Below are 26,133 nucleotides of genomic sequence, written 5' to 3'. Positions count from 1 at the left end.
ATTTCTTTTCACAAAACCTTCAATTCGATCCATACCGATACTATCTTATGACTATCGAAACTAATCATCTTTGAGCAAGGACCATTTGTTTTACCTGCACCTCAGAAATGAAAATGACTTCATGAAATTAAAAAAAAATCATTTAATCTTACAAGGAAGTCAATCGGTTGGATTTTTTGAGTTGTCATAAAAACACAAATACACAAATTTGGAATTAAAGATAAAGTGGCTACTGAACATGAATGAACTTAATCATTACTGAATAATTAAGACTCACCATTTCTACTTTTCTTTGAATAAAATCTTGGTACAATACCCCAGAATTTTACTTAAGTGTAATATTGCATTACTTCCTGTACCCCAATTTTTTTAATATATACATATATATATATGTATATATATATATATATATATATATATATATATATATATATATATATATATATATATATATATATACATATATATATATATATATATATAATAAAACTCAGCATTATAATTTATAGATCAAGTAAGAATTTTGTAGGGCAGAGCAGCTAGTAGAGAAAATGAATTCCTTGTATAATTGTGGTGTCTTAGCCTGAGGCTTTTTTAATTACCCCACATTTTATAAGCCCATTAAATCTGTTTTTTCTTTCTTTTTTTTTTTTTTTTTTTCTTTTTTTTGAGATTTGAGCATAGTACAGGAGGGTCAGTTGTTTTGTCAAGACTGAAACAGCATTAATGTGTCTTCAGTCCCTTAGATTTTGGTGCCGGATCAGTGATGGGCCACTAGAGGGGGACATGAGTGTACATTTTATTTTGATTTGTTTGTCACTAAGACCAAATTCAGATGTGAAAGATTACTGCTTTTCTGTTCTGTCAGGGCTTTATTTTAAGACATAACATGATGATTACCTGCTCTGTATTATCTGATGGCTAGAAAGATTCTGGCCAAAAAGTCTAAGGTACATACAAAGGTTCATTTACAGAAATTACCATAAAAGACATTTCTGATTGTTTTAGCAACTCCTGGACTTTGTTTAGTTGTCTGTTGCATTTTTAAGATTGATTTATTTTTCATGTTGCTTCTAACCAATGTTTTAAAGAAGAAAGTGCTTTTGTTGGCAACGCTGGCATTTCTTTTCATCTCTGTGGGTAGATCATGCTTTCAAAGGTTACACATTACATATAATTATTAAACCTTATCCAGTTGGATATAATTATAACTTAGAAAGCTTTCGTTCTACGCATTTGGTAAGGAGAAAAGCACAGAGACAGGATATTACATGAAGTTTCCGTGAAGACGTGATAGAGATTACGTGCCGTTTTCACAGAGCCGTTCGTACACATGCAGCAGTCCTCTTTTTATCCCTTTTTCACACTAAGAACAGCTCTGCCAGATAATCCCATCACTGTGGGACACTTGCCCTCATAAAGCCTGGCTTAATAAGCTTGAGGCCAGCACATTGCATCACACTGGCCAGCCTGACTGAGATGAGTGCTGTGGCATCAAAGAGCTCCTGGAAATTTCTGAGCATATGGACACTGAGAAGTGCTTTGCAAGCTGACACACGTCTTCGCGCTGATCAGCTGACAGGCACGTCTAGCCGAGCACGTACAATTCTACATTCTGGACAGTGAAGTAAGGGAGATACTACATGTGAGTTAGAATAAACATTCCACTTGTATGGTGAATATAGTGGCAGAGAGAAATAAAGGACTACATTTTATTTCTATTTATTTATTACTATGTGTATGTGGAGTTAGAACAGATGAGAATAGCAACACATTTCCTTTTACTAAGACTTGGATAATTTATTCTAACAGTTTATTCTAAACTCATTTATTGTGTGAGTCTAATAAGGTCAGTTGCTTTTATTACAATTATATCAATAAAAGCATCGTGTTGTTAATATCTAATACATGGCCACATAATAGAAATTCAAAGCTATACCATAACACTCAAACAATATATGTTTCAAGGTGAGAGCTACATGTGAAAGAATGCCTTGAGAGACAGGTCATTTGATTAATTATTTAGAGATCAGGGTTTCTAGACTGGATTTACCATTTTCCTGACAATTATAGTTTAAAACCTACTTTATCTGTTTGGGAGGAAAATCTTTAATGCCAATATATAATGAGCTCAAATAGCATTTTCATGCAGTGTGCCAATACACCTGGAGGGATAAGAGTGACTCCAAACCAAACTCCAAAGAGATAGATTACAACTTTTGAGGAACAATCTGGCAACCCTAGTAGAAATACAATACATGATGTAGTAATGTTAAGTGACTAAGTGACTAAGTGACGTGACATACACCTAAGTATGGTGACCCATACTCAGAATTCGTTCTCTGCATTTAACCCATCCAAAGTGCACACACACAGCAGTGAACACACACACACCGTGAACACACACCCGGAGCAGTGGGCAGCCATTTATTCTGCGGCACCCGGGGAGCAGTTTGGGGGTTCGGTGCCTTGCTCAAGGGCACCTCAGTCGTGGTATTGCCGGCCCGAGACTCGAACCCACAACCTTACGGTTAGGAGTCAAACTCTCTAACCATTAGGCCACGACTTCCCCCGTAATTAGGCCATGACTTCCCCCGTATTAGGCCACGACTTCCAACGTATTAGGCCACGACTTCCCCCGTAATAAGTCTGATCACCGGAAAAAATTAGGTTATTTAGGTTTTAATTTGCAAATACCTTTAATGAAATCATGATAGCGTTCTACAAAATAATTAGTTTTACATAAAAACTGATGCCTGAAGCGTTGCATTTAAACATTTCCATTATAATTGGATTTATACTAAACTAGAATTATAGTACTTAGTATAAGAGCTACAGGGACAGTAGATGTCGATAATAGAAACTTTAAAGTTTGTTCTCCGTCACTGACTGCAAGAAACAGCTGAAGAATCCATGGCTCTCATTTGTCGAAGTAGGTTAGATCGAGGTTTAAATCTGTTTTTAAGAAACACCAGCACACTAAAAACTGACATTTATAATGCATACGCATGCATAGTTTCCTACACATTTGAAATTGCTCTGCTTGTGTGTTCCCACATTCAGTCGCGCTAAGAAATTCCTGCTAATTGCGATATATGGTAAACGACTTCTCTTTAAATGGGTTACATTCGGGAAATGATTGCATGAAAACTTTTCTACTTTTATGTTTGCGAATGTGGTACACTGTGGTGCGAGCGTTATGAATGCATGCAAGACAGGCGGCTCTTAATCGGTTATGAAATGCCTGAGCTGTCTCCATTTCCTCATTAAATATACTGGTGGTAAACAAATGACTCCAATGTTGGACTCTCCAAAAGAGGGGTGAGATGGACTAAAATTGCAATGGGCAGATGAAATCGACTAATGATCCACTCATCACTCAGCAAAAAGGTTCATGCACATTTACTCTGTGCAAATTTTTCTCGGTGTTCTAAATCCTCAAGCAAAGCCTGTTCACTCTTTCCATGTGTCTCTTATACGATTTATATAATCTTGTGTCTTCTGTCTGCACGTTGTTGTGAGCACCATAACTTGCAATTACTCTGTCAGTTATGTGTGCATGATAGACAGTAAGTGTGATGGCAACTCTTTATAATCAGTTTACCCAGGATTACACAAACACAGAATAGTTAGGAGTAGTATGCACGGTTTACACAAAGAAACTGTGTATACGCACGGTTGATAAATGACCCACTGGGTGAATAGTACTAGCAGAGAAGATGCATATGCAATTTATGAGTGAACATGTGTACAGGACGCAGCAGTTATATGTCTGTTCTGTATGCTTTACGTTAAAATGGTGAGGAGAACAGAGCCTGTATGTGTGGTTTACTGTGTAATTTGTCTCTAAAGGTGGAATGAGGGTTGCTGCAGTATGCACTGACAGAATAAAGTAGGGCACAAGCTGGACAAGTGTGTGGAAAGGGACAGCTGCATTGCAGACAGCCCTTGAGGGTAAAGGAGTAAGTAATAGTGAGCCAGCGCCTCCTCTCGTCCATCCTTTTCATTCACAGAGTTGCTTCTCAAAGCACCGTTCGCTTTACAAAGCAATGTCTCTCATCACACATCATGCAGTCATGAACCACACACCATGGACCATGGTGACAGGTGGATCCGATGTGTCTAGGCATTTTGGAATAATGCTGAATAACAGCCTTGCAAGAGATTCACTTACACAGTGGGTAAAATTGAAGTTTCATAGCCGTGTAGAATTTTATATGCTCTCTACTTGTCCAATGGGGTATCTCAGGATTCTCTGGTTTCCTTTAACCTCCCAAAAATATGCCAGAAGTTGGATTGGATACTCAAAATTGCATCTTGGTTTGGAGGTTTCTCCCCAAATGACCTGGCATCCCATTCAGTGATCCCCAGTAAAGGCAATGGATCCAATGAATGAATGAATGAATGAATGAATGAATGAGTGAATGACTGAATGAATGAATGAGTGAATGAATGAATGAAAATATTGTCAATATTATTTCCTGGTTTGTTTAAAAATAGTTTAATAGAACCACATTAATATTATTGGCACCAATGTTTCTAAAAGTTCTTATTAAGAAAATCTAACTGAAGCATTTGCCTTTTTCAATTTTTCATTTTTTTGTTCACCTTAGGAATTCTGTTTCATTTGTGTGACAAGTAAAAATGACTAAGGGAATTTAACCTCTGAATTACTTTGTGTGTGTAGAAACACAAAATTGCACAGACGCCGAATCCTATTAGTAAATGTTTAAGGTGAAGTTTAGAGAATACAAAAATGATATGATGCAAAAGTTTGTTGACCTTCACAGGCTATAAAAGAGATAATAAAATATATGATATGTTTTATGCTCATCCCCTGCAATAACTAAGAACGTTCAAATAAATGGATTTTGCCCTAGGCCAAATGAGGAGAAAGCTGAGAGAGGGGAAAATATTTCACCAAGGATCATAGATAGGGATGGACTGACGCATTTTGGGGTCACCAAGTCTCCAAACCTACAATTAGACACCATTAGACTTGCAAGAAGAGAGCCTTTTTTTCCTGCAAACAGAACTGCCTGGAATTCAGTAGACTATACTGGAAATGCATACTTTAGTCAGATGAGACAAAAATAGAGCTTTTTGGCAACAAACAGTGAATTCATCTTTTAAAATGGCCCTGCCAGGACTCTGAGATAAACTCCACAGAAAACCTGTGGCCCTGGAGAATCTTGAGTGTTTCTGTATCGGGCAGTGTCAGATTCCTTACTCTTCAATCTCATTATGCATTATAGTAAAATACATTATAGGAGAAGCTGTTTGTAAAGGCTTTATAAAGTAGTACATTGTGTATGTAGGCTATTTTATTAGGAATATTCATGTCTCTATATATGATACAGCAACAGCATAATTCATAAAATCATGCAGCTATAGGTCAAGAGCTTCAGTTACTGTTCACATAAAAGAACAGGATGGTGGAAAATGTGATTTCATTTTAAGATGGAAGATATAAAAAGTATAAAAAGGATCGGTGTGGAGGATCATTTTCCCACTTTTTCTTCCTAAAACATTCTAGATCCATTAAATTGCAAATGCATCTTCTGTGCACAGCCCACTTCAGGTCACACAACAGATCTTGTGTTGGATTCAGGACTGGGCTCTAGCTGGGTCATTCAGAAACATTCATCTTATTTTGACTAAGGCATTCATTTTCACATGGGCCAGATACCACATCAAAATCAGAGCATGGCCAGTTGGTGTTAAGAATAATGATCCTGTAATAGAGATGCCAAAAAGCTTAAGGTCTAACCACTTAAGCCCAAGTTCGATTGTCGAGACCAAGTCCTAATAACGCAGAAACTATACAGTAGTAATAAAACTCCCACACGTCCTAACCTTCATTTAAGCCACTGGTTATAACCAGCAGATGAATCCACTTGTTCTCTGCGGTTACACACATAATTCCTTCAGAAGCCCATGTACATTCATTCAGACACTGAATTGTATAATCTGGATCATATCCCCAAGCCCATACACAGGGGTGATGATCTGTTTTGACATACTGCTTAGAGCCGGCAGTTTGGTTATGGACCCCGGCATTTTGTCATGAACCGTTTTGCGGTCGTGGAGTTCCTCACGTTCCTAGAGAGACAGAGAGAGAGAGACAGAGAGAGAGAGACAGAGAGAGAGAGACAGAGAGAGAGAGACAGAGAGAGAGAGACAGAGAGAGAGAGACAGAGAGAGAGAGAGAGAGAGAGAGAGAGAGAGAGAGAGAGAGAGAGAGAGAGCTGATAACAAACACAGCTGCCTGCCTTGATTTGTCATAATGCAGAAAGGAGGCGGGTCTTTTATCCCTCTGCAGCATTGCAGGTACGGAGCCGCGCGCAGGACAAAAAAAAACCGGAGACGTGAAGGATGTTTGATGTAACCAAAACACTCGGGTGTCTCTGGACCATCTTTTTTGTTTGTTTGTTTGTTTATTTTGTTTGTTCTTGTGTGTAAAGGTCCACAAATACGCTCTGAAGTTTCTTTTTGTCGACTCTACAGCCGCCCACACACCCGTTGACTTCCTGTACTCGGCGATTTCTTTCAGCGCTTTGAAAGTTGCACGTTTACAATTTGCTTGTTTACCTCTGCGAGTAACACAATGCGGTGCTGAAGTGGGCGTGTTTCCTAAAGCACTGGAAATGAGAAACGGTGTCACGTGATCGCGAGAGCCTACACACTTCATTGTAGTTCATCACGAGCAAAAAAAATAAATAAATAAAAAATCCGTCGTGGAAAATCCGAGTGTGCGTAAAGTTTCCGGTTAACACATGAAGCACGAAGCAAATACAGAACCATGAAGGCCGAGCACTTTATAAATGATCATGGAAGCATATGAGATCAGTTTAATACATATAAGTTTGTTAAAGATTAGGGGAAATTGGATAGAAGGAAGGCGAGTGGTGGGTGTGGCAGTGCGTGCGTCCCCGCAACAGGAGGCACAGCCGTTTATTGCAGTGGCATTATTGATTTGTGCAATGTTATTTATGAATGTTTAATCACTGAGCCGGGCCATAAATAATGTAAACCAACGCACATTTTGTCACACTGTGTGTTTTCTGCACACAAACCAAACCGGAAATCATGCGCAAACTGACAATACAGTTATACAGAGCCAGTGGCGAAAGAAAGAAAGAAAGAAAGAAAGAAAGAAAAGTGTGGCGCGTGTTTGAATGTTACCCGTGCGACCCGCCGTCTGTCTTTTACTGCGGGCTAACAGGGGCACAGGGTGCAGGGGATGAAGGGAGGGGGGATAGAGGGAGGGTGAGAAAGAGAGAAGGGAGCAATGGGAGCGCACGGAGTGAGTGGGCTTTCTCTTTCTCTCTGCGCTTTTCTGCACGCCGATTTTTCTGCACTTCTCTTCCGCCGGGGAGGAGAGCACTGAGCACCGTCCCTGCTTTAAATAGGATTGCGCGTGAACATTTCCCAGTGCGAAAACTGACACACTGCACCTCTCTCTTTCTGTCTCTCTCTCTCTCTCTCTTTCTCTCTTTCTCTCTCTCGGGGACATTGGTCAGGATGCCGATGACTGACACCTGCTTCTCCTAAAGACACGGAGACCGTGTGCATTGCAGGGGACTTCCATGGCCAATAAAATAGAAGGTCGGACGCGTTTGAATAACCATAGCTTGTCATTGTGTGTGCGTTTTGTGTTTGTGTGTGCCTGTAGTAGTCTGTGGATAAGCAAAGTTGCGTGCACTTAGCTTACTACAAACAAAAGATGTCTTTAGATCAGCAACTTGTGCACTTCAGTCCAGGTCTGTCTGTTGGTACGATTTTATATCTCAGGGTTTCCCTTTCCGTCAGTGAAGAAATGACTGTTATTTCACTTGTGTTTTTTTTATGGTGGTTATGTCGGACTTGCTTCTGATGTCTGTTTCTTTAGCCTATAAATCACTAGGATTACAATCAGTACAATAGCGCATTGTAGTGCCGCGTTTTGAGTACACATGGTAGTCATTAAGGAAAAGTTTCATAATGTAAAGATCAGGGAAGTGGTTGAATTTTAACACACGTGGTCAAGTGCGTGTTGAACGTAGTATATTTTAATATTTAAAAACTTAAGCAAATCACTGTACATCGTCTGTACGTGCGCAAAAGAATGAATCCCTCTGCAAAATAATGTTTTTTTGTGCTCAGTAACATTTTTTTTATCATATTAATTCTTTAATTTTGATGGGCTTCAACACTTGGAATAAATAACATATTTTTTATATTGGTTATTTCACATATTAGGTGTACAAGCTCATACACAGGGCAGGATTTGCCCTGTGTACTCTATGAGCTTGTACACCGGGTTGTTTGTTTGTTTGTTTATTTGTTTGTTTGTTTAATCTGTTGCACTTAATCACCAAGAGCAGTAGTCGTGACCAAACCGTACAGAGATAGACAGAGAATGTCAGAGATAGTATTATGCCTATGGTAACTATGGTTACCTCTAGTGGCATTCTGTTTGGCTCTGCTCTTTAGTGCAGTAGTGTGCAGCACAGATCAGGACGCAGCAGTGGTGACCATCTTCAGCACAATGGACAGCACTGACCTTTACAGTCATTCTTTATTAAACATCCTTTCATTTTTAACACTGAAATCAAGCTGTTGTTCAGCTAAAAGCCTTTTTATAAGAACTTTTGCCCAACAACCTGTTGATATAGTTAGAGTCAAGACAAGACAGCCATAAAACCTGAAGCTTTTCTCAGCTCTACTGATTTTGCACAAATCCATTGTTTTTTCTAAACTTGGTATCTTTAAAAAACTTGTCTTTAATCTTGCCTAAGTGTTACATATTTCCATACAGACTTCTTCCACTTCTCCTGACTTTTAACATTTTATAAGCTTTTTTTTCCCACCATGACATGATACATGTTTCCAAGTTTTATACCTATATCGATATCCGCATACGCTTTTAGCAGTTACATTAAACTGATCTGATATAATGGTGTCCATCATGAGTCTAAGTGGTGCACTTTAGTCTCTTGTGTTGTCTGTCTGAAAGGACTTTTCTCAAGATGCCATTTCCTTTGAGACCATTTCGGAAGAAAAACCGAGCAGTGAACTGGAAGTAGCTACCTGAGAGACTGGCTGGACCTCAGGGCCTTTAAAAATGGAAAGCTGTGGTTAAAAGAGAGAGGCTGTCAGGAAAAAGGGCAAATTTATTGTCAGTCATTACACTTTCTGCAGTAGACTGAATTTTTTTTCCTTTTCTTGAATTAGAGCTTAGTTTTACTGCAGTGATTAAATTTGATATTTTATATTTGATGCTTGAAAGTGCAAATCAATTCACATTTTCAGCATTAAAGGAACTGCAAAGGTTTGAAGTTCTTTTAATGCTGAAAACAACATAAACCAGTATTTTTAGTTATCTTCTATTTTCTTATTTTTGTCATTTCAATGAAAATGAAAAACTGTAAAATAAATCATCAACTATTCGTTCCTACTTTGTTTATTACCACTGATAAATACTATATTATAGCCAAAATATTACTTCATGGACAAATCCTAATCACAATTAGTAAGTTAAAGTTTTTCTTCAGCTGTTTATTCTTATCTTCTTTTTTCAAAAGTCACAGTAGGTTGCTTGTACTCTAAAAGAAATGGTAGGAGATGGATGATGTTATTGTAGGTCCTTTAAGGTCTAAATGACATCTTTTGTCTTGGAAAATCTTGTTTTTTAAATCTAAAATTAAAATCACTGTGGAATTTCATAACACATACCTGTAGCACACTGTTTAATAAATACATGTTACTGAAGAAAAGCCTGTTAGTGTGCTGTTTATGAAAACGGAATCTACTCAGAATCTGTTTGCTGTACTTTTAGTCACAGTAAAGCATTTGTTTTTGCATCAGTAAACTGTCATATCATGACAAATAATGCAAACTGGTTTAACCAGGGCATGTCTGGAAGGATGAGCATAACCGTTTATCACAGAGAATCCCAGCACCGAGTTAATGTGTTTTGCCATTTGTTTGTGTGGATACTAAATTGGAGATGTCCATTCAAGGGGAAAGAAAAGGACCATTAAAGTCTGCAGAGGTTTCTTATGTGCTAGAGAGTGGAACAGAGTACAATGTGTACCGTATATCACCAGTCTGGATGGTTGACACTTGTACTGAGTTTACCTCCTTGTAGGTAAATGAGATTTGTAATGCAGTTGGCTTATGATTCTAGGCTATCTTTACATTCCTGAGAAAAATGTCTTACACCGCCTTCATTGTCAGACTATATCATGAAGCAACAGTGTGTGGGACAAAAAAACCTCCTGCATTTCACTAATTTATTGCACATAATTACTCCAATTTGACGGGTTTCACTGCAGGTAATGAGGATGCTCTGCTCCAAGCTCTGCTTGTCTTAGCTGGAAATGTTCCTGCAATCATATAAATGAATAAGTGTGAGTGGCTCACTGCTGTGCAACTGTAATGTCTGGTGCTGCACATGGTACCTACTCTCTGCATGTCTCCTGCCATGCTTAGTATGGTCAAAATACATCAGAGATGCTTCCCATGTCTCAGAACTGGCCCATTTCTATTTGAGAGCCTCCAACCTGCCTCTCGCACCAATGACAAGGCATGCAGAGAACACACACATACGCTGGTAGGATGCTATTATCGGGTTGTCTATACAGTCGTGGGAAGCACTTTGCCTTTTCCCACAATGGGTCAGGTGGCTAAAGACTCTGGTAAGCAGGCTGAGACCTGAGTAGGAGTTTCAGCTTTAGGACTCAGTGTTTTAAATATTGAGTGCTTGCTGTAGGGGATGAATGGTGGGAGTTATGTGTTTGCGTGTGAGTGTGTGGTGTTTTCTTTCTGCAGCACTGCAAGCCACTTGTTGCTCCAGGCACTTTTGAAGTCTAGACTGAGGACATAGGACAACTTGTGTAACAGTGTCTGTTGTTGAGCAGGACAGTTAATGGCGGCTGCTGTATGGAGTAGTGCCGCCTGCAGGGATACTTTGTTCGTGTAAGGAAAGAAAGAAAATGTGTCCAACAGTATAATAATACAGTATTTCCTAGTGAAGTGTGTTCCCTGTAAGGATTGGATTAGTTTAAGTTGGGAAGGTGGGGTAATGTAATTATTACTGGAATATATTTGGGATGTTATTAAGTTTTGCATGCACCCGTCTGGAAAAATAGCCTTTGTTCTTTATTATCAGTAGAAATACCCCAGGTGATATACTGCATTCCATTTAAATTGAAATGTAGGTAAAATTCTAATATATTTTGTTGAAAAAGACACTCCAAAAAACAGTTTTCTCTATTCTCCCATTGAAACCAAACCAAAACCCAATATTGTCGTATTGAGTTTAAAACAATAAAAGAACAATAAAATATAAACAATTCCTGAATTCCTAACACAGGAATAGTCTAAATATGTGCTATGGTCATGTGACATAGAAATGATCAAGCATAAAGTGTTATAAATGGATATGTGCATTAAATAGTTTATAATAAAGGTCAAAATAGTTTGTATGAAACTGTTATTATTTTATTATATTATATTTGTACCTTGTTAACACACTCCCATCTTTGCGATTTATAAAGACGTCACTTACTCCATGCAAATTGATCAGTACTGTTATATACTAGTCATTACTTAACAGATCGTGTCCAGAAATGTAATCTCATTTGCATACAACTACAGAGCATCATGGCAGTATTATAATTTGTCGACGTAATTCTATAAAACGCTTGTACTGTATAATCCATGTTATAGTAAATAGTAACTATAAACACTGTAGACTCCTATACATTGTTATTTGTCTTGTATGTTTCTTGTAGACTAGATTAACAGCTCTAAACCTGCGTTTACATTAGCAGGTGACAAATTGCTTGTGTTGCTTTGTGTAAAACTGAAATAATGCGGCTTGAAAATTGCCTCTTTGATTTATCTGTAACATAAAAGGCTTTGTGTTAGTTTCACTGGCAGATTAGCAAAGCGAAATATACAATATGAAAGAACTAGAAGCACCAAACATCTCTTGTACTTCACTACATTTTTATATTACATCATAAAGTCTATATACACATCTAACTTAATGTTTTTTAATGTTTTTCTAACTTAATGCCATAGGATTGATCAAAGTAATCTTAGTGGATTTGTCTCTTTACCTAAACAGCATAGAATTGAGAAAAGTTCAGTTAACGTGTCATTTTGTCAGTTGCTGCTGAAATCGTGGCTCCATGTTCTGCATGTACATAAAGCACGAACGGCTGCCTGTGTCTTTATCAACTGCTAATGTGAACATAGAATTGAATAGAATAGAATAGATCTTTGTTGTCATTGTTTAAAGACAATGAAAAAGCATTTAGCAGCAAACAAACATTGTAAACAGGTTTATAAACAGCATTACATACAGAACAGGTAGAGTCAAGTCAAGTTTAGAAGCTTTTATTGTCTTTTTAATCATATATAGCTGACGCAATACATAGTGAAATGAGACAACGTTTCTCCAGGACCATGGTGATACATAGAACAAAGACAGTGCTACATAGAACAACACATATACAATATAATATACAATATAAACAGACAAGGTATAAATAGATACAAATATATAAATAAACTGATCTAGTGCAATGCGGTAGAACAAGTGGAGTAACAATGCAGTATAGTAGTGTATAGTATAGTTATTGCACCGAGTTAGGATTGAGGCTAGGCAGCGGGTTATAGCAAGAGTCCTGGTTGGACATGGTATGCATTTAAACATTTGACTGCCTGGGGGAAGAAGCTATGTTTCAGTCTGTTCATTTTAGGTCTTATTATTTTGTATCTCGTTTCAGATGGTGGAGGGGAGAACAGGTAATGTCCAGGGTGTGTGGGGTGTTTTAAAATGCAGTTGGCCTTTTTGTGAAGACGACCACTATAGATGTCATTGAGTATGGGCAGTGAGGTACCAATAACACGCTCAGCTGCCTATAGGGTACGACTCCCAACTTTCCTCATTATTCCAGATGCTCCATAACCAAACCATATGAAACCACACAATGTAAATTCTGTGCATTATTTACAGTAACTGAGTTAAATAGGTTTTGTCCTTGCATTGGGTATAAGCAGTGTTAATTAGATGGGGATGAAAATTAAAGGGTCAATGCAGATGGTTGCCTCAGCTGGTACAGCTTGTGCCAAGAGGGCACTGCCTCCTTCCTTGCACTTCCTCTAAATACCAAGCTGTGTCAAGCAGCAGGGTTAAACACTGGGGGAGGCCCTCTGAAATATCACTACATTCTAGGTCCCCTTCAACATCCTCCACCATCACATGCCAGAGTTTAAACCTGTACTGATATAGGTGTGTGATTTTGTGCAGCCGGGTATCAATTTTTGTCATCCTGTGTGATTGGGTGCATTGTACATACAGCAGTAACCTCAGTGATTCATCCATTTTAGTGATGTTTCCTAAAAGCGCAGTGTACAGCATTACTGCATATCTTACAGCTAGCAATGAGTTCGAGATCATTTCTGAGAAGCCCAAATATATTATATGGAATTGCATTTATTTGTTATGCCCTGCAGTAACAGTCTACAGAGCTGAGCATTAACTATTTGAGCAAGTAGAAATTGCATTGTAAAAGCTGCAAATAAAAATAAATATTCATTGTTCATTTACACCGAGTGAAAACAGCTTTGATGTTACACACATTTGAAGAATAAGAAATCTTTATTTGTCATGTAGACATTAAAGCACAGTGAAACTCTTTTCTTTCCATATCTTATCTTGTTAGGAAGTCAATGGACAGATCACATGGTCAACCATGATACAGTATCTGTGGAATAAGGTTAAGGGCCCCACAATGGCAGCACTGGGAGCATGAACCTCAAACCTTCTTTTCACCAACCCCTAGTCTTAACCACTGCACTCGGAAGTAGCTAGTGACAACATTCGATATGAGTCCATAGGAGCTGAAGGAAAATTTAAGAAGGCTTTGGATGAAGGAGAAGACTTTCCACTGAGTTTTGGAATGTGGTTGTGTGGATTTGCTGATTCAGCCACAATAGCATTAGTGAGGTCAGGCAGTAATCAGTGATGTTGAGCAAGGAAGTCTGGTGTGTAGTCGAAGTTCCAGGATCAGTTGGGTTGAGGTCAGGGCTCTGTGCAACACTCATGTCCTTATGGACCTGCTTTGTGCACAGGTGCATTGTTATGATGGAACTTCTTTGGGCCTCTTAATTCCAGAGAAAGAAAATCTTAATGTTACGGCATACAAAGACATTCTCAATCATTTTCTGTTTCCAACTTTGTAGCAACAGTTTGTTGAAAAACCACATTGGGGTATAATGAGGTGTCCACATGCTTTTGGCTGTATACTGTAGTGTAGCTTGGTGTACAACTTGGCATAAAATGCTTGCAACAAAATAGTTTAGCAGAATTAGCTAAGCTAATTAAGAACAGCAATATTCTAATGAAAGCTATCTTAGCTCATGCTCTCAGTAGCTATCTGACACTAAGATCCTAGCTTGTGTGTGTGTGTGTGTGTGTGTGTGTGTGTGTGTGTGTGTGTGTGAAAGTGAAGTAATTAACAAAAGCAGATTTGAAAAATAATTTGTTCCTTTCTCTTCCAATAATAATAACTAGTTACAAATCCTAATAGATTGAATATTTTATGAATTGTGTTTTTTTTTATTTATTTATTTATTTTTTAATCTTTGTTCTACAGTATTTGAAGAATTTGATTTCCAACTCAGTATTTTGCATATTTTGGATAACTATACTGTACATGAATAGACACACAGGCAAATGGGAAACGTTCTTTGATACTTTTACTTTAGCCTTAAATGGAAATGTATAGCTTCAGTTTTTAGCTTGAAGACAGATTCAAGCCCAGTTGTTTGAACAGCCAGTGTGAGAGTCTAGCTGGTTCGATTGAGCCGTGTGTGACCGGAGAAGAAGGTGTTGAAAATCAGAGTTTGATGAGTGACTTCAGGTAGGTGGGAGACCATTTTTTTGGATTCTGGATCAGTTTTTGGCATCTTAAGGCACCAGTGCATGTGTGGCTTCCATTGAGAGAAAAGAACGGATTTTCTTGATTTTATAAGGTGAAATTTGCATGACTGAGTAGGTTTAGCAGTATAACTGGAGCAACGTTTTGTATGTTGTGAGGTGATGTGATCAGAGAGTTCTCTAGTGAGGTGACAAGACATGGGAAGGAATCTCCTAGGATACTGTATATAGCAGCTCAGTTTTGCTAGGGTTTAGTCTCAAGTAGTGGGACCAGTTCACAGATTATATAATTGACCCAGACTCCCATGAGCATTAGGACCTGAAAACATATTTGGATGGAGATAAGTACTGTACATCATGCACAAACACATACTCACACAAAAGTTATTTGCAATCTTAAGGATTTCCACTAGCATATGTGATGATACTGTTGCATCATCCAAACTATTTAAATGTTGTAAACTGCAGTGATAAAATGTTCGGTCATCAACACATAATTCATGTGGTTCAGCAACCTAGAGTCTAGACTTATAAAAAAAAATAATATAAGGAATTCTGCATGTGGGTCTCTTCTGAACAGTCAGGAACTTAAAGAACATGCTGCAGTGATCTGGCTCATCAGCCCTCACACACTCAAAGTCCAAACTTGCACTTTATAAAGCACTGCCACACAGCGAGCAGGCTGCAGGGGCTGAAGTCATTAGTCTTGACCTAGCATTTTACATGCCCGTGTCAAAACCTGAGCTGAGGCCAAGAGATGAGAAGGCTGATGGTTGTTCTATGGCTCTGCATCTCAGCAACTGCAGCAGATGGTGAGAGGCTTTAGTTTGGGAATTGGAGGATTTGTTGATGTGCCAGTCTACATCAGTACAGACACGTCGAGGATCTCAGGAGATGGAGAAGTAACAACATGTGCACTAAAGAGAAGCGCATGGTTAGCATATTGGAAGAGTTAAAAAAAGAAAAGTTTTTCATTTCCGTTAGGAGATGGAGAGCTTGTCCTGCAAGAACTCTAATACTGGAAAGCTTAAATGATACATATGTGAATTTGTGAACTTCATATGTGAAGTGAATTTCAAATGGAAAATAACAAATAAATATATAGTAATTCATTTAAAAAAATGAATGAAATAAGTTAAAATTATGTTTCTGCCAAGACAAATTATAGTGAATTTTTTTAATCAATAACAACAGGAAACCATAAAAACAAGAAGCTCTTGACCACTAGTGCATATTGTGCTAAAAGTTTGCAATGGGGAACCTTTATTCAGACATATGGCATTAAATATCTGCCTTATTGTGGTGTTTTGTCTATGAGTGATTACATGCTGTGACCGAAGTACTGTACTAGACTAAAATGGGAGGGTCTTAATGACATCACACTGTGGCCTGGGTTCTGATAGGGAAATCCATCTCGACCCTGTATGGTGTTAGCTCCTCCCTTTAGCCCCTCTCCCTCTGCAGTGGACGTGCGTGGCTTTCTGAGCGTGCTCACTCGCAGCAGCAGGTGGAGATGACATCATCTGCACTGCAGCAGACTGCAGCACTGAGTCTGAACAAAGACATGTCAAAACTGCTACTACGTGCTGCGGCCATGCTGTCTGTCTCTCTTCCTTTTTTAGTTATTTTTGTTCTGCTCTCAAATTTTTTTCCGCCTCTGTCTCTGTGCCATGCGGTTTCTCTGCCTCTGTCTTGCAATCTATGCCTTAACAAAAAGACCACATCTTGTTCTCTAGATGGAGTTGATCTAACTGGATTGAGTGGATGTTAATGCGAACTGATGTATTAGCAAGCCATGTTTTTTTTTTTGCATGCACATCCCCCGGCCTTGTTGAAAGCCTGATGATGGATGTCATTGTTTTACACAAATAAACGTCTGCTTCTGTCAAGGGTCCACCCACCCACCCAGCAGTGCTCATTTTCCTGTCTGTAAGCAGAGCTTGAATGCAGATACAGTCACAGACACAGGCATGTCTGAACACCTGAGATGGTAAATGGACAGTTCCATAAAGCCATGGCCTCAGCCTGTGCCCAGAATAGCAGTCCATTTCCATTATGGGATTGATTCAGGGCTTAACATAAGTGATTGCAATTTCCCAATCAGGCGCGCTGCTGTGGTGTTGAACATTAAAGCCTAGCATGACCTCATATAAGTCACATAAGCCACATCAGTAACCAGGCATGCTTCTTGGATACTGAAACAAAGCTAACCAAGTAAAGTTTCAACCTTGTGTGAAGTTTCCAGTTAAAGATGAAGCACGTGCGTCATACATAGTCTCTTTTGTGTTTTGTGTTCATCCTGCTATACTCATTCACAGACATAATGATGGTAACGGTGCCACTAGCCACGCGCAGGCATGCTCCCGTCGCCTAGTTACCGCTCAGCAGCAGGTTGCCACAGAAACGGGATCCTGGCAGGATGAGAGATGTTAAAGCAGTCTGTACAGGCTAGGAGGTTTTATCACGCACACTACTGCCCAAACATTGGACACTTGTGCTGCCCTTCTGAGCTGGCAGCTTTACCTGCAATCTGCCATTGCTAATAAAGTTGCACCTATAACTGTGAACACAGGCCAGACTGGATCAATGCTCTGCTCTCATCTGAAGTCAGGATTTCCTATATACAGTGGACAGAATTATGGAGATCTACAGCAATATAAGATTATTCTACGTTTTACATTCAGCACTCTACCATAGGTGCCTTTTTTTGTATTTGGTTGCAGATGGTGTGGTAATGAAAAATGTGTTAAAGCTCACTAATATTCATTTTAAATGTTTTATTCAGTTTGCTAATTGCAGAAATGTGTTACAATGACACAGTGGTGCAGCAGGTAGTGATAGCGTCTCATAGCTCCAGGAAGCCAAGTTTAATTCCAAATTATTCCCACCATCCATGTGGGTTTCTTTCCCCCTCCAGAAATGATTCATATTACGATTAGTCTCTTAATGGCAAGGGTGCCTGTGAATAATGACTTTGCATGCACCAGGTGCTTCTTGAATTCACTTTGAAATTCAACACAGATCTAAAATAGAGAAGTGGTGATGGAAAACGATGGAATGAACAAACAAATTAATGTTCCAGAATCCTGATGACATGCAAATAACATTGGTACTGCAAGCCACCATGTTTTTTTCACACAAGGCACAGGATGTACTGTACAAGAGACTAGCGTTGAATGAAACAGTTTGGTATTAAGAGCAGGACATTGAAATTGAGATTTTCTGTTGCCTTAACTTCATCTTGCTACTTGATTTCTATAGCAGTTTTATAGAATGTACAGTAAGTACTTTAGTACTTAATGTAGTAGTATATATCAGCTGTAAACCACATGCACTTGGTGCACAGTTTTACGGGCTTGTTTTATTCTTTGTGTCAAGTGAAATGGTTATTCTTCCTTTAACCTTTGTGGTTTACTGTAATGGCTGCACTCTGTGGTCATCAGCTCCTGGTAAAGTATTATTGTGTTGTCTTTCTAAAATCCAGTGAGCCCATTTACAAGATTGATGAAGTGTTGAATTTTTTCTCCCAGTCAGTGCAGTTGTTAAACATGAACGTTGTTGTCTTGTAGATAACCAGTTCAGAATGTCCATTCTGGAGCGCCTGGAGCAGATGGAGCGCCGGATGGCTGAGATGGCTGGCCAGCAGCAGCAGCAGCAAAGCAACGGAGCAGCTGGAGGAGCAGGAGCAGGAGGAGGAACAGGGGGAGGTGGAAATGGAGGCAACAGCAGTAGCAGCCAGTCTCAAGTACTGTCACTGATGAACAATTGGGCTTTAATCAATCAGATGCTTTCTTAAGCGTCCGCTCTAAACTGTACGTGCCTTATGTCCACAGTGTCTGTCAGGCCAGGGACAGGCGGGCAGCTCGTTTGAGAGCCGTGTGGTGGTCGTGTGTGAGAAGATGATGAACCGTGCGTGCTGGGCCAAATCCAAACACCTCATCCACTCTAAAACCTTTCGGGGAATGACCCTGCTGCACCTTGCTGCTGGACAAGGCTACGCCACCCTCATCAAAACTCTCATCAAGTGGCGGTGAGTCATGTCCCACAACTGGGGAACAAGTTTGAGTGTGTCAGAAAGAGAAGAGTGTGTGTGTATATGTAATTACTGTATATTTAGTCTTGCTTGTAACTAATTTTCTAATTGATTGATGAAAATATGGATGGACATATCTTAATTTTTACTCTATTTAGGTCTAGGGCTTATACTGTAGTTATATTTGCTGAAAATGTCAGCATGTACCAGAGCAAACTAACAAAATGAATTTCCTTTTTGTAATAGTAAAATTTCAAGCAATTCTTAGGTTAGGTTAGGTCAACTTTATTATCCCCGAGGGGTAATTTGTTTCACAGGCAGCAGAATCCATACAACCCCAAACACACAACAACAAACAGTACAGATCAGACTACTGCAGTTCTTGGCAGACTATTGACTATTGGCCCTCTTTAATCATAGAAATATAATAAAATATGTAGGTTTCCTTATACATCTTATACATCTTATACATCTTATACAGACAATAGGAATGATTACAGAACAGGGTAAGTCAGTGGTGCAAAGTAGTAGTTGCAGCACACTGTTTTAATTGCTGTCGGTTTGGAGTTCCAAATGTTCTCAGATTTGATTTCCTCAGGGTTTTCTGATTACTGCTATCCTCTTACCTCCCAAAAACATGCCAGTATGTTAGATAGGTTAGATATGCTACATTGTCTCTAGTGTGAATGAGTATTTATGGTGCCTGTCAGTGGACAGGCATCTCATCCATGCAGTGTTCCCAGAATAGGATCCACCATGAACATGTCCAATATTAAGCACTTAGTGAAGATGAATGAAACTTCTTTCAACCTTCTTTCTTTTCTTTCATGTAAACTAACTGATTATTTATTTTTTTTGTCTAGTGCTAAGCATGCAGACAGCATTGATCTGGAGCTTGAGGTGGACCCACTTAACGTTGACCACTTCTCTTGTACACCATTGGTAAAAAAAATTATCTGGTTCTTATAACAAGCACTGAATTTTAATAACATGGATGACATTTTAGGTTATGATCTCCCTGATGTCTATATTATTCCTTGCTCCTCCTCTGTAGATGTGGGCCTGTGCTCTGGGTCACCTCGAAGCAGCCGTGGTACTGTACAAATGGGACCGCAGAGCTCTGACAATCCCAGACTCTCTGGGCCGCCTGCCTCTGTCCATCGCCCGCTCTCGAGGACACACCAAACTGGCTGAGTGTCTGGAGCAGCTTCAGAGAGAGGAGCAGCAGCAGCCTCCCTCCACCCACATGACCTTCTCTTCTAATCCTGATGCTCCCTCCTCTGACAGCTGGATTGTCAGCTGGACCAATGACGGCATGGTGGCCCCCAGCAGCCACAAGGGCATTCCACCCGTCACTGCTACCACCAATCCCTCCAGCAACATCACTTCTGGTGAGTGCAGAAAATGACCCACAGAAAACACAACAAGCTTTAGGAGTGTTAAACAGGATCCATTCTAAGAAGGTCCTGACAGCAGAACAGTGGCTAGTGTATTATTGCAGCACTTTGGTGAACGGTACTTGTAGCACAATCTAATTTTAACAGCCCATTTCCTGGGATTAGCTTTAATAGCACCGCAGAGATCAGAGAGCAAATTTAATTGAAAGATGATCCACTCCTGATGGAGTTCATTTCGTTTTTTTCCTCTGCTTTCTTTTCATGTCTAGATTTAAGACGCCCCAGATCCGAGCCCTCCAGCTACTACAGCAGTGAGTGTCAACGGGATCTCCCTGCAGCTAAGAAACACAAACCGAACCCAGAAGTGGCTCAGACGCGGCCGAATAAAGCTGTCTCGGTTCCCTTGAGCCTAGAGCACCAGCAGCTCCACAAGCTCTCCCCCAGCCCAAACACACTCCCTTCAGATACACCCAGTGCAGATCAAAATTCAACTGCTGAAGGCACCAAGACCAGTGGCATCTCACAGGCCAAACTGAGCTCCTTTCGCACAGGGGGACATAAGTGGAGCTCCAGGGAGGTGTACAGAAAAGTATCAGGAGGAGGTGGAGGAAGCAGCATAGGGAAGGAGAAGCTAGCATCCAGGCTGCGTCAGCGAGGAGAGAACCTTAGCATGATGACCATGACGGACAGAGAGATAGTAGACACCGAGCTGCTCACCTATAAAGAGGACTTGGAGAACCAGGACTGTCTTTCACACATGGAAGACTTGCAGGTAAATGAGGATTTGTGGTTTCTACTCACACTTGTCTGGTCCACAACTCTAGGGATGTATATGATTTTATCTAAATAAAGCCTCACGCTTAGAAAACTAAGTCAATAGATTGCCCATCCATCGTGTTAATGTGCCTAAGGCGGCATTAGAGAACAGTCAGTCTGGCCTTGCATACTGCCTCAGACCTGTATCACCACATAATAAACTCCAGCGATTGATCTACCCTCAGGGCCAAGAGCTCCTCCAATTCCATTCATCTCTGTCACTCGGAGCTGGAGAAAGGAGGAGGGAATAAGGGCAGTCGTGTAGAGCAAACACAGTGGTGGCACTAGAGTTACATTGATTTAGGAGTGTGTGGCTATGTGTTAGTTTGTGTATGCGTGAGTGTGTGTTATTTTTCAAAGGTTATTAATTCCTAAAAGCAGCAGTGGCAGTGACACATTTTCGCATGCGTGAATGGGTGATACTTTGTTATTTCACAAAGGTTATTCATTACTGAAAGCCGCCACAACAGCAACGCACAAAGTGATCTGTACTAATTAAAATGTGTGTTACGAGCACATGGTGTAACTCTCAGAAAAAAAGCCTCATCGATGATTCTTTGGATCATTAATATTAGCTACAGTATTCACAGGGATTCTACTTTACCACTGCTTATTGGGAAACACTGCTGTAGGTTTCTAGACTAATAAATCAATCAAATAATATCTCATTCAGTTTCATACATGGATATTTTAAGTGAATGGTCCAAGACTTTTATTTTCGAGCGAGAATTTGTCATTCCAAATGTAAATAGACCTTCAATAGTCTAGATATTTTAGAAAACTGTCGTTTCAGTATATTGGCATAAAATGGTGATTTTTCTTCATTTGAGTCTTTTGTTTGCAATTTTTCATTCCCCCTGCGGAAACAGCTGTTCAGCTCTGCTGTTTTACTCTTAAAAGGCAGCATGTGAAGTTGTTTCAACAGAGAGGGTGGGGTAGATTCAAGGAATGGAAAATTTTTGTCAGTATTGCAGTGTTTATTGCAACTGCAATTCATTTCACTGCCAGTAGAGGGCCTGGAAATGTCAAACCACTTCTTTATACAATTATATCATATGACATAAAAAGTAAAAGTCCATTAAGTTGGTATTTAGTCTCATGGATTCTACAGTTCACCTGTGTGTTTGTTTGCTGCTACCAGGCGAACATGATGACCTTGGCGGAGCACATAATCGAAGCGACGCCAGAGCGCATTAAGAGGGAGAACTTCTCAGCTGTGGAGTCTGTTCCTCTGGACAGTAGTGGCCTGAGCAGCACGATGAGCTGGCTAGCTACTTACCTGGGAGATGTGGAGCAGCTGCCCAGCATCATCCATCTGAGGTGAGAAGTCTTTGGAGAAAAAATGGGTTCATCACAGGTTTTATCACAATAAATGAATCTAAATAATAGGGTCTGACGTATAATTAGGTCGATTTAATCACATAAAAGTGTTGGTCAATGTCATAACTTTATTTTATGTTTCAAATTGCTTTTTTTATTTATGTACCCAAAGGTATGGTTCTCTTACAAATATTAACGTTACACTTAATTTACATAAGCAATGCACAGGTTAACAGCTCCAACATGCAAAATTGTTTTTTTATTATTTGTATAAGCCTCAATGCTCATTTGGACCAAATTATTAATGGCTTTCTGTTAACAACATATGCAATGCATGTTTACTATACATAGGACTACCAGTGCATTTTCCTTCTGAAACCTACTGGTTCCTACTGGTTTCCTTGCCAAGTACTGATAGTATTAATAGTAAATTTGGCACCTCATGATCCACTGTGTATAGCAGCTCCTGTTTTGTCATTCTCATCAATGCAATTTTTAACTTATTTAAACATTCCTTTACTGCAATATTGTCTTCTTGTCGTGCACTTTTGTCTTACTTCTGCTGCTTTAACACTGTCGGTCTGTTTGGCCAGAATGGGGCTATAAAAAACAATGCCGGTTGTTGCACACAGATTGTTTTATATAGTGCATTGTCATCACTAACAGTAACAAAGATGGAAAGGTTTACAGTCTTAAATTTCCCCAGTTTATTAGGAGCACATCCTGGTTTTGAATGTCTGTCTTCATCCATCCGGTTCATGAATCACACTGAACTTTGGGGTGACTGTCTGGATTTCCAGGTGTTGTGAAACTCCTCTCTGAGAATTCACTAACATCTAGACAGGCATGCTGTGAGACAGTGCATCTGTTGTCTGATTGCAGCAGCCTGGTAGGTAGGAAGCCGACCAAAACCGAAGGCGTGCATCTAACCGTTTCAAGAAGGTTGATTATAAACACCATTGTAGCCTTGTCTCTCTGCATCTTAAATACATGTGACCCCTTTAGGAGTTCCTAAAAATATTACAGCACTCCCCATACAGCTTTTATTTTACGAGGACATTTATATGCTGACGAACTTTGGTGAGAACTCCTAAGGGCATGCTTTAAAGGAAAGAAACATTGGACTACCATCTCAGGGTCATTGCTCATATTTCTTTCACTGTTCAGCTGTTTGTCTCGTCACTTGATTCTGATACTGTCAGCATAGCTGCAAATCATCTACATGAGGAAGTGCACACAGGCCTTGTTGTTGCAGTGGCTCTATGCCGTCTCGCACGTCCCGAAAGCCAGCCCAAAGTTCAAATTGTATTTGAATTGATGTCATTCTACTGATGTGGCGCATCCAAGAAAGCATGTAACAGCTCCTTTATGGAACTGCTGCACTCGATAATAATCCAGCCACTTACTAGTTTAAATGCATTAAAACACATATCAGGCACTTGATTTGGTGGTGTCTTATTTTTACAACTTTACTTCTTGTAGTTTTGCCTGTCATGGAGATGGAAATCCACTGACCTAAGTTACTAGGTTAAGTTACTGACCTATGTTACTTGGTTGTAAGTTTGGATGGAATAATAGTGTTAAATTCTGATCTGTATTCAGCATAGAGCATTTTAACATAATTTTCCTTCCTGGTGTCCAGATGGCTCAGAGCTATGTGTAGGAGGTGTGTGAAGGACTCATCAGTTGAACGATAAAATTGGCATTTGAACTGTATCCAGGGTGTCAGGGATTGAAGAGCCTCTGTCCAGCCTTTCAGAGCACTTCATCACAACTGAGGTCAGGGCTACGGTGCAGTAATCACTGAGGCAGGCGAGCTAAGGTTTTCTACAGGACAGGAACAATAATGGACTGTTTAAAGCATGTGGGAATTACTTCTTGTGCCAGGCAGAGGTTGATTAAGTGACTGAACACAAGTGCTAACTGGACAGAGCAGGGTCAAAGAACCCAACCTGAGATGCCGTCTGGACCTGCTGCCTTATTGATGTTTGATCTCCTGAAAGCCTTCCTCACGTTGTGATGAAAACGTTTCCACTCTGACACACCCCACATGCATGCTGCCATAAGCACTGCTAGTGCTGTTAGCACTGTTAGCATAAAGGTTTGTCTCCATACATATTTAAAGCAACTGTGCTGTGCTCTACTGAACTCTGCACTTCACTCTGTTAGCTACAGTTTTTCCTTCGATTGGACCACAGTGGAGCTCGTCTTTCCTTTTCCTTGCAGGCCATGCAGTCACAGCAATTGTCCAGTTTACTCCACACTGCATTTCTGATGAACAGAATGCAGTTCTTTCATATCCTTCTCTTTTCTCAGTTGAAATTATGCTGAAGTTAGGGTGCGGCCATTTTAGTTCTTGTATAAGATGCTTTGCTACCAGTTAATCTAGCCATTGGTCATATGCTAATGAAACCGCAGTTATGTTAATATGCCAATTACTGTAAATCTCCAACATGGATGAATAAGTTAGAATGTAATGATTTTAATTACTTTAATATACAATACAAATTGTGTCTGCCCCTGAGTCACTGGGCAAATCTCCTTGTACAAATTTGACCATATCCATGAGATCTTTTGAATCAGTTACCAATGTCTTGATTCTGCTTCCTCTACAAGAGGGGAATGAGAAAGATGGGCTTTTTTGTATTTTACTACACATACGGCCACAGGAGCAATAAAAATAAGGAAATTAGCACACAAAAAAGTTCATTAGTTCTGGAATGAAACTGCCCTGCTGGTCCAGAATGGAGAAGAACTCAATTTGAAATTCAACCACAGAAAAAGAGGAACTCCAATAAGTGCTTCCTGGAAATGTCACTTTTATGATAGATGTTGTTTAAATGTAGTTACACAACTGAAACTGTAAATTGTGGGACATAATTTATGACAAACAATGTGAAATAAAATCCATTAATCTATGCCTGTGTGTGTGGGTGTGTAGGTCTCTATATAGCGAACCTCTTACCCCCAACCCGGGCCTGAGTCCAGACGGTTCCCCTCAGTCTGACAGTCCATTTGAGAAGGCTGGTCTGCCCTCCCCGGCCAACTGGACCGAGTTCCTGAATGCTTCCAACAGCAAGATGGAGCGCGAGCTGTCACAGCTCACCCTTACCGACCTGGAGCAGAGGGAGCTGTACGAGGCAGCTCGGCTGGTACAGAGCGCCTTCCGCAAGTACAAGGTACACGTCCATTTGTGTAACATATCAGTGCTGGGAATTGATAGGTGAGGTTTTGACAAGCAGTCCTGCATCATCGTCCTTTTATCCAATATCTGCTGTTTAGTTAGTCGTTTTCTTAACAGGTTCATGTCCCTGTGACTTAAGCATGGAAAGGTCGCGAAAGCAGCGCATGGCCTGGCTTATAGGAGCATATGAATATGCATTGCAATCTTTTTGTCTTTCTGTCTCTGTATCTCCATGTACATGAAGTGTGCTGGCTCCTGTGGTTGCCTGTAATGATTTTCCATTGCACACATGGGCTCCTGGCACAAACACACACATGCTGCTCAGTCAGTTCTGGCAGCTGAAACAGAGCAGTGGGATTGTGGTTAACTCGACCCTCACCCTATGCCTACTGCACCTGCTTCCCTCCTGCTGCTCTCTCTCTCTCTCTCTCTCTCTCTCTCTCTC

At 40.0% G+C, this 26,133-nt stretch overlaps 1 protein-coding gene across 2 annotated transcripts in view; it reads left to right on the top strand.

Moving 5' to 3' along the window:
• camta1a (calmodulin binding transcription activator 1a) overlaps positions 1 to 26,133 on the top strand; it is a 313,886-nt gene that overhangs the window by 278,535 nt on the left and 9,218 nt on the right. Inside the window, exons 1-8 of one of the 2 annotated variants that reach the window (XM_060894063.1) lie at positions 7,298 to 7,608; positions 18,508 to 18,683; positions 18,772 to 18,968; positions 19,835 to 19,913; positions 20,026 to 20,362; positions 20,638 to 21,140; positions 22,326 to 22,504; positions 25,446 to 25,683. In XM_060894063.1, the coding sequence (XP_060750046.1) occupies positions 7,590 to 7,608; positions 18,508 to 18,683; positions 18,772 to 18,968; positions 19,835 to 19,913; positions 20,026 to 20,362; positions 20,638 to 21,140; positions 22,326 to 22,504; positions 25,446 to 25,683 (1,728 nt within the window). In that variant the 5' untranslated portion in view covers positions 7,298 to 7,589. Of the gene's footprint in view, positions 1 to 7,297; positions 7,609 to 18,507; positions 18,684 to 18,771; positions 18,969 to 19,834; positions 19,914 to 20,025; positions 20,363 to 20,637; positions 21,141 to 22,325; positions 22,505 to 25,445; positions 25,684 to 26,133 lie in introns of those variants that run through there. The other variant, XM_060894062.1, reaches the window with a different exon arrangement.

The sequence above is a fragment of the Tachysurus vachellii genome, chromosome 19 (assembly GCF_030014155.1).
Source record: "Tachysurus vachellii isolate PV-2020 chromosome 19, HZAU_Pvac_v1, whole genome shotgun sequence".
NCBI classification, from domain to species: Eukaryota; Metazoa; Chordata; class Actinopteri; order Siluriformes; family Bagridae; genus Tachysurus; species Tachysurus vachellii.
Note: the sequence above shows the minus strand (reverse complement) of the source record. Positions and strands in the feature narration are given on the sequence as shown.